The sequence below is a fragment of the Austrofundulus limnaeus genome, unplaced genomic scaffold (genome assembly GCF_001266775.1).
Source record: "Austrofundulus limnaeus strain Quisiro unplaced genomic scaffold, Austrofundulus_limnaeus-1.0 Scaffold19, whole genome shotgun sequence".
NCBI classification, from domain to species: Eukaryota; Metazoa; Chordata; class Actinopteri; order Cyprinodontiformes; family Rivulidae; genus Austrofundulus; species Austrofundulus limnaeus.
The window spans coordinates 478,006-486,726 of NW_013952421.1; the positions used below are offsets into that span (position 1 = coordinate 478,006).

Below are 8,721 nucleotides of genomic sequence, written 5' to 3' on the forward strand. Positions count from 1 at the left end.
TGTGTGTGTGTGTGTGTGTGTGTGTGTGTGTGTGTGTGTGTGTGGTGGGGGGCAGTAAAATATAGTGTTTTGTTGGAAAACAATGCCTGAAAGATTTCATAAGTAGAGAATTTGCATTTCCGGTGAAAATGCAGTGTGAATGTCTAATGCTGAAATTTTTTTTTTTTTTTGCTGAACAGCTAAAAATGCTGAAACTAGCCTAATAATAGGTTTTCAAAAAAGTATCTACAATTAGCATAAAGGAACGGAAAGAGCCAAAAAGTAGCTTAAAAACACCTGAAATTGGCAGAAAAAAGTTGAAAGAAGCTAAAAAAAAGTTTTAGCAGAAAATGTCTGAATGATTGTTTAAAAAAACAAATCAGCAAAACTGGAATGAAAAGAAACATTACCAGAACAAAAAGTATAAATGTACAGTAAAGATTTATGAACTTTTTAAAGGTTTTAAGGCTCGGTGTAAGGAAACATCCAAATCTGTCTTCACCCTTTAAGCTCTTTGATTTGCTTTATTATTGTGATGAAAAAAATGCATTATTTATGTATGGCATGTATTTTAATATTTGAATCCTAACTAATCCTGTATTTTATAGGTTGGCTGATGAAGATGACTATTGGTAATCCTGCTGAGCTCGACACACTGATGGATGAAGCCGTGTATGAAAAATACATCCGCTCTATGGAGGACTAACTCTGCATCTGTAGTCAGTGCTACGCCTCCTCTCTGTTTGTAACACCGCTGACAGAGACGTGCACTACACGTGCCTCTCAGTTACATCCTATTGTTTAGCATCTTTTCAACTCCAGGCTGCTGATCTGCTCATGTTGTAGAGTTGTGAACTTTAGAAATTCTTTACCTACCTAAATGATTGACTTTAAGGAAACTTGTAAGTCTACTACACTGACTAAACACACCGTCAGTTTTTGCAGCTTCAATTCTCAAACCAGAAGTTGAAAACTACACAGTCTGTAGAATGGGTTCATAACATTTCAGTCATGTTTAAAAAATGGAATCATGTTCTCGTACACTGTTTAGAATTAAAAAGCACTTTTGGTCTCACTGATATTATTAATTGTGCTGGTTGACACTGTGGAATGGGACCCATGTAACAGAAAATAAAACATTTCTTTACACACTCTGGTTTCTTTGGAATTAATTATTTTTAATATTTGGATGCTGCGTTAAAAATGTAGGCAGTGTTTGTTTAGATCACAAGATCTGTACGGCTCCACAGGCTCACAGAGGTAGTAACATGAAGTTAGAAAACAGAAAAACGTTTAACAACAGAATACAACACAACTGGAACCAGAGGAAGACAGAGTATTGGAAGCTTTTTACCCTTTTATAAACACCCAAGTTCAAGTCTTTAAATCCATTCGGTACAGTAACATTTGACAGTTTACAGAAGTGTTCAATTTCAGCTGAATTATGTAGCTTTGTGCGACCCAGCTGAACCAAAACCAAGAAAAGTGCCTAAATTACTCTCATTTTCCCCCACATATGCTAGTATAAAACAATCCCTGAGAGCATCTTTAAAATAAACTGCATGGAATAATCTCCAACCATTTTATAAAGTTAACTTTTTTTTTTTTTGTTTGTTTCTTTTACATAAATCCTCCCTGGGCCATATCTTTGGTTTGCTGTAGATCTTAGCTCACCTTTTAATCTTAGGCTGCTTTAAGTTTGAATCTTTGGTGTCGTAGTCACAAGTGGTTTCCAGTTGGGTTTTCTTTCCATTGATTCAGTGTCCTGTTGAAGGTATTCAGAATTTTCCATTAACAATTGTAGATTTGTCTCTCTTCCTGCTGATTGTGCGATTGAACTTATGTAAAGAGGCATGTCCGCTTGTGACTGAACCAAACAAGGCCATACTAAAGAAGATTTTTGTAACCATCGTGCATTTTAGCTTCATTTCTCAGTTTACAGAAGTGATGGATCCACTGGGTACCACAGAGAACCTGTCCTTGGCTGTCGGAGTCCGTCTTGCCCTGGCGCCGGGTGAGGGAGTCGAAGGAAGCCCCTCCATTCTGCGATGATCCCTCTCCAGCCTCTCCCGCCGCTGGACTCCCTCACACATAGCACTGGCTTTAAAGTCTCTCTCGTTGAGAAAGGCGACGGTCTCGTCCCTCTTTCGGCTCACGTACCCTTTCAGAACGGCGTTGAAGGGGTTTGACGCCGCGTCTGCGTCCGGCTTTTCTAGCTGATATTTGAATTCCATGCGCGTGATCAGAGGCAGCAGGAACCGCCTCCCTTCTCCCACCACAGCCGCCTCCTCGTGGGACGAGCCCAGAGCCTCGGAGACCAGGCGTGGGGGCAGAGGAAGCAAGTCGCAGCCCGAGCGCTTGTCCACGTATTGTCCAAACTCTCTGCGCACCGAAGCCACGTCCTGCAGTGATCTACTCCTCCGCTCCTCCAGGTCTGTGATAATTCTCTCAGGGTATGTCCGGCCCAACGCCACACCTAAACAAGCAAAAGTGCCGAAAGCTTTTTATACGTTTAAAACCTACATTTCAGACTATTACTTTAAAACGAGCAGCTGGACACAAAGTTTTACGCTGACCTCCTGCCTCACCTGCGCGCCGTAGCATAGATGCAGGGCATTTCCAAGGTTTGTGGATAAGCTCATCTGGCAGATCTGCGAGCTCTGGGCACCATTTTCTAACGTAGCTGCCGTAGGGGTCACAGGTCATCGCTGCGTCGACGGGGTGCATGACAAAGTTCCAGTGATCGAGGCCACTCATCCCTCCGTTCTGCCACATCATAGCATCTATGGCAACGTCTGCATCCACCAGTGTGTCCTAAAAACACGCACGGGATCCCTGATTAGTTGTAACATTAGACTTTATTAAATAAACATATATTTTAACTGTAAAATAAAGACTGTAAAAATACTGTAGGATGTTCAGTTTTGTAAATTTTAAAAATATATTTTAACACGGACGGAGCCATTTTATTTACACACAAAGCATGAATGATGATGATGGTAACTGACGTGGATAGGTCCTTGGTGTGAGCGAGCTACATCCACCCTGAAGGTTAATCTTGGACAATATCTGATGATTGACTCTTTTAAATGAAACCAGAGAGCGTTGACAGAGAGGAGAAGGTAGAAATGACGCCTGTAACTGAAAATATGGATGGAGGACAACAGAGCTGCTTCATGGAAGAAGAACATCAGCTTAGCCTGTTAGCCTTCGCGCCAGCGCCGACAATATATTGCCTTATATGTATTAGCTTGGCGCTAGCGCGACAAACGAGCTAAACTGAGGTCCTCCATCCTTATTTTCAGTTGCAGGCTGAGTCATTTTTGTGTTCCCCTCTCTGTCATGTGGATGGAGGACCTCAGTGATGACAGGAGAATGTGTAGCACTGAGCTAATACATATGTATGGTGATAGCGTCGGGGCTAATGCTAAAGCTAACAGGCTAAGCTGAGGTTCTTCTTCCATGAAGCAGCTCTGTTGTCCTCCATCCATATTTTCAGTTACAGGCTGAGTCATTTCTACCTTCTCCTCTCTGTCAACGCTCTCTGGTTTCATTTAAAAGAGTCGATCATCAGATATTGTCCAAGATTAACCTTCAGGGTGGATATAGCTCGCTAGCAGCCTCGCACCGAGGACCTATCCATGTCATCATTTACCCAGAATGCTTTGCGTGTAAATAAAATGGCTCTGTCCGTGTAAGATATTTTTAAACTTTTAGTTTAAAAATTATAAAAACTGAACATCCTACAGTATTTTTACAGTCTTTATTTTACAGTTAAAATTTATGTTTATTAAATAAAGTCTAATGTTACAACTAATCAGGGTTCCCTTTAAGTGTGTACTTGTGTCTGCATGAAAACGTACCTGAAACCAGCGATAGCCCTCTTGCCAAGGCAGGTAGAGATACGCAATGAGAAAAGATGCCACGACGTGCCTCATGTAATTGTTCATCCAGCCTGTTTGCCACAGCTGCCTCATGGCTGCGTCGACCAGAGGGTAGCCTGTTTTACCGCGCTGCCACGCCTTGAGGTGGCTGCAGTCAGTACTCCACCGCAGAGCCTGCAGTCAGGAGTAGATGATTAAAACTTCAGGATGATACGGTTGTTACAACACACGCTTCCTGTTTTAATGTGTTTTAGTCATTGCAGTTCGTTTTAACCTTGTATGGTGGTCTGAGAGGTTCCCAGGGGAGGTCAGGAAACAGAGTTAACTGCCAATAGGCCAGATCTCGCCACGCCAGTTTTCGCTGGAACTTCGGAGACCGACAGCGCGCTCCTTTGGCGTCCCACAGAAGCCAGCGTGGACTGAGCTGACCAAAGTGAAGGTAGGGAGACAGAGAGCTGGTGTTGGGAGCATCCGCCCTGCCGGACTCTTTTTCATACCTGTACACACCTGGAAACATGGAAATAACAGAGCGCTGATGTTCGGCGCTGCTCATCAACAAATACAGCTCATTAAGAAACGTGAGGCGTCTTACCATTGTGAAGAAAGGCATCAAGTCGGGCATGTGCTCCAGCTTCACTGAAGTCCCAGGCCTGTCGAATGTTAGCTGCCCAGTCAACCTGAGGACAAAAATGAGAACAAAACAGAATAAGGTTTTCCTGTTTTTGGCTGTTTCTGTATGTTTTTTAGTTCTTCAGCATACTTTTAGCTGTTTCAGTCATTCAGGAATCAAAGGTTTAGCTTATTTGGGACTTTTTGGCTACGATTTGGATTTTGTAACTTTAAAATATTTACATTTTTTTGCAATTTTTTTCACAGATATGCGTTGACATCTCAAATCTATAAAAAATCTTTGAAGTTTTCTGCATACTCACTTAACTTTTAGCTTAACTGTTCTGCTAGTCTTAACTTTTAGCTGTTTTGATATTTTTGGCTTCAATCTGTTTTGCTCGTTTTTGCTTTTAGTCACCTGTTTGCTGCTGTTACGCTAGTTTTTGCTTTTGTTTTGCCAATTGTAATATTTGTTCTGTCATCTTCCTAATTTTTGTAGCATAAGTCACTCAGCTCTCAGCGTTCAAACTGCCGTTTCTGTGGAAATGCTAATTTCGTGTTCCAGTTTGTTGCTTGGCTCCAGGGGGAAAGCTGCACTGTTTTTACTCACTATTGTGCCATCTTTTCTGCGGGGCATGCGTGCCAGGTCGAGTGATTCCAAAGGAACTCCCTGAGGCCAGCGAGCCGGTGTGGGAAGAGTCGCTGGGGCGTCAAGAGGAGCCCCCATAGGGGACCCCGAGTTCTGTCTACAACAGCTCATGAAGTGAGATACTGAACCTATTCCTACACCAGAGGAAAAAAAACATAAAGCTCATGATAACTGCCATATTTTATATTTACTTTAAGTGAATTTTATGACTCACCTCTGAGTCCTACACCTTCGGTGCTGACTGAATAGGGGTCTCTGAGACAGTAAGAGTGGAACATCTTGCATTCAACTCCTCCTTCTTGTAGTGCTGACACCACCGCAGCGTCTCGCTCCTTCAGCCAGGGTTCATACACGGCATTAGCCAATACAGTTCTTGCCCCAGTCTCCTTCACAAGCTGCTCCAGTGTGTGCAGAGAGGATCTGACTTTATTGGCCTCTCCACTGGCTTTGAGGAAGATGAGATGACTGCCAATGCGCTTCAGGGATGCACATAAACAAGATAAGGCTTGATGAAGCCAATATTTACCTGTTAAATAAAAGCAAATGTTATTAGACGTGTTTGAAACTAGCATTTTGATCAAATGTAGCTATTTTGACCGACTTTATAAACAACTTACAAGCTCCGCCCATAGCCACAGTGACCCCTGGTCCTTCCTCCTCTTCAGGACTCCAAATAAAGACGGGGATGACAGGTGCCCCCAGCTCCAGCGATCCGATGAGAGCAGGGTTATCGCACAGTCTCAAATCCCTCCTGAACCACAGCACGACTGGTGGAGTTGCTAACAGAGAGCTGGACAAACCCACGAGCTGTTGGCCAGTTCCTTTTCGCCGCTGCCGCCTATTCTTCGAGCGTTTTGGTTTGTCGGGTTTATTTAAACCTTCCTCCGTCATTTGGTCCCTTTTATTCACTGTATCTGGCTTGGAAAAGGAAGAGGATGGTTCCTGATCTGTTCCATGAGTCGGGTTAACGCTATGTGAACTTTTTTGAGGCTCGGTGTCTTGGTCCTTGTTCCAGGATCCAGTTGGTGCTGAGGAGGTGTTTTGTCCCTGTGACGTTGATTTAAGTTGAACAAAGCTACTTGGACTGACACTGATTTCAGACTGCAGGAGTTGTGAGTCTTGGTTTGTGGGCAACATCTGGTTATCTTCCATTTCCAGAAGAGATAGAGTCAAAGCAAGCTGTAGTTCCTCATCCTCAGTCTTAAAGAAAATTAAATTAAAAAAAAGAAAAGGAAATGATTTATTAGCATGGTTAAAATATCATCTTTGTATTTAGTTTTTAAAGGTTTGATTTGCACAAATGAGCTTCATTCCAATGGTTTATTATACAAAAAAATTCTAATACCAAAACAACACAATTTTTCCACAACAGATTGTTTTTACTTTCACAGAAAAATACATATTGTCAAAACCGCTACGTTGAATATTATTTGGCATCAGACATTTTCACATTTCACAGAAGAAATTACAGAACCCCAGTCCACCTGGGGAAGTCCTGTCAAGGTTCACAAAGACTGTTGGAAAAATAAACTTTTACACCATTCAGGTTAATTATTAATGACACCTGTGCTTTTCATGCTTTGATGAGTTAAAAGGTTTTGCTGTTCACAGAAATTACGTTTTGAGCATTTGCATGTCTAATGTGGACAAGGTCTGGATGTTCCCAACGCAGTGGCTTTAAAATGATGACTAAAATATTGTTTCGAAAGAAAAATGTACAACATAACTGTAAAGATGAGGAAAAAACAAAGGCTTTTTACAACCAAAACAAATAAAGCACGGCTTTATATTTAAAACCTTTATTCGGTTTTAGGTTTATGTTGCTTTATTTGTCTTTTACAATATGTTTTGTTGCAAAAATGCACATTTGTTTTGTGAAGCTTGTTTTATGGTCTTAGTTGTGAAAAGACCCAGTTTTGTCTTTTGTTTTGCACGTGTGGGTCCATAGTGGTAGCTTCTGTTTATTGCATTGATATATATATAAGTATTACTAATAAGTAAGTCTAATATATATCAATGATTTATTGTTTGTTTTAAAAACTCTTTTGTCACCTTATTGGTTGATGAGTTAATGACGTAATTAAGCAGATGTTGATGATGATGATGATGATGATGCATCAGGAGTTTTTAAAGTTTAGCTTGTTTTCGTGCTCTTGTTTGCCACTGGTGTTTTGTGTGTTTTCGTACCACTCTGCTCAAGAGGAATGCTGTTGAAGACCAGGTGAGTTTGTTGAGCTGGTTTAATTAGCAGGTTTAGCTAAGTTTGTGTATTTAAAGTTCAATGTTAGCATATTTGCCTATTTTAATAAAAACAAAAAAGCCGTGTAACTTTTTTGTTTGTTTAAGTTTCATCAAGCATATAGAGAAAAAGAATAAAATAGTCCAAAGGTGTTTGTGAAAAATAGAAACAATGTGTACAAATATTTGTTAGCTAGCTAATGTTAGCTTTAGCTCTCTAAGTTAACTTTATGTTTGTTTTTCTCCTAATATTTTCAATATATTTGCCTAGTTTAGTATTATTTATTTGTTAATTAATTATTATTCAATATACATTTTTGACTGTAGTCTCTTTGCTTCAACTTATCTTTTAGCCACAGAAAAGTTGAGCTGAAATGCACACTGACCTTGGAGAAATATTGGTGGTAGATGGAGGTGAGGACGGAGTGCAGGCGGATGTTGGCCGTGGACAGAGGCTTGATGATGGACTGAAACTGTGCGCGGGTCTCCTGGTGGCCCAGGACGGACAAACACATGGCAAAGAAACCCTCTGGATCCTCCCGACCCACCAGAACCTCCCTCAGCATCTGTCTCAGCTCCAGTGTTTTGTCCTCAGCCGCCGAAGGAGCCATTGTTCAAGAGGAAGGTGAGGAAATAGTACAATTACAAAAATAAGTTAAATAAAAATGCTAAGGCTTTGAGCATTCTGTTGTCAGTCTGCTTCTCTCAGCGGGTTACAAAACAGCTGACTTGTGTTACAGAAGTTGTATAACCCGGGTTAAATAACTGTAATACATCGACCTGACCACTAGGGGGCGCACAAATCTAACAAAAAGCCAATGAGCTCTTAGATTTTTTTTCTTACGTGAATAACAGATGGGATTCCATGTTTACATTTCATTAATTGCGTAGAAAGTAGACCAATATAGACTTAATTAAATTTTAGAAATGTCAATGCCTGCAGTGAGTCTAAGGCTTACCCTGTATTTTATCATTTTGTCAAAGGCACACGTAGGTAAAATAAGGCCTGAGGGCCAGAAGTGGCCCTTCTTCGTTCTGTAAGTAAGTAAGTAAGTAAGTAAACTTTATTTCTATAGCACCTTTCACAGACACAAACATCACAAAGTGCTTCACAGAAAGCAAAAACTAATTTAAAATAATTAAAAACAACAAAACAGATCACAGATATAAAAACAACAATTAAAACACAATAAAAAGCACTTAACTAAAAGCCTGTCTGAATAAAAATGTCTTAAGATGTTTCTTAAGAGTCAGTAGAATCTGAGCAGCGAAGGGACAGAGGGAGAGCGTTCCAGAGCCTCGGGGCCACCACCTGAACAGCTTTGTCTCCACGGGTTTTATAATGGGTTCGGGGGACCACCA

The 8,721-nt window shown here is 41.0% G+C and overlaps 2 protein-coding genes across 3 annotated transcripts in view; one reads left to right on the forward strand and one right to left on the reverse strand.

Annotated features, from left to right (window-relative positions):
* The window catches only part of LOC106514286 (glycine cleavage system H protein, mitochondrial), a 3,147-nt gene extending 2,017 nt beyond the window's left edge, over positions 1-1,130 (forward strand). Inside the window, exon 5 of the mRNA XM_014003467.1 lies at positions 588-1,130. Coding sequence (XP_013858921.1) covers positions 588-685 — 98 coding nt within the window. The 3' untranslated portion in view covers positions 686-1,130. The remainder of the gene's footprint in view (positions 1-587) is intronic.
* Positions 1,131-1,136: 6 nt separating this feature from the next.
* On the reverse strand, positions 1,137-8,349 carry si:ch1073-390k14.1 (deoxyribodipyrimidine photo-lyase). 2 transcript variants are annotated; one of them, XM_014003464.1, is made up of 9 exons: positions 7,746-8,349; positions 5,739-6,321; positions 5,336-5,647; positions 5,083-5,255; positions 4,456-4,540; positions 4,138-4,370; positions 3,843-4,037; positions 2,568-2,793; positions 1,137-2,455 (listed from the first exon to the last, which is right to left on the reverse strand). In XM_014003464.1, the coding sequence occupies exons 1-9, from the start codon at positions 7,968-7,970 to the stop codon at positions 1,911-1,913; spliced, it is 2,577 nt and encodes an 858-aa protein (XP_013858918.1). In that variant the 5' UTR covers positions 7,971-8,349; the 3' UTR covers positions 1,137-1,910. The 2 variants fall into 2 exon arrangements, with proteins under 2 accessions (XP_013858918.1, XP_013858917.1); XM_014003463.1 differs by having other exon boundaries at positions 2,556-2,793.
* Between the last annotated feature and the right edge of the window lie 372 nt (positions 8,350-8,721).

Excerpts from the sequence above, each read along its gene's own strand:
- si:ch1073-390k14.1 (XM_014003463.1), bottom strand. The coding sequence starts at position 7,970 with ATGGCTCCTTCGGCGGCTGAGGACAAAACACTGGAGCTGAGACAGATG. Across the intron at positions 4,038-4,137 it reads CTCTCAGACCACCATACAAG|GCTCTGCGGTGGAGTACTGA; the intron begins GTTAAAACGAAC and ends TCCTGACTGCAG. Across the intron at positions 2,456-2,555 it reads GCGCGCAGGTGAGGCAGGAG|GTGTGGCGTTGGGCCGGACA; the intron begins GTCAGCGTAAAA and ends TTGCTTGTTTAG.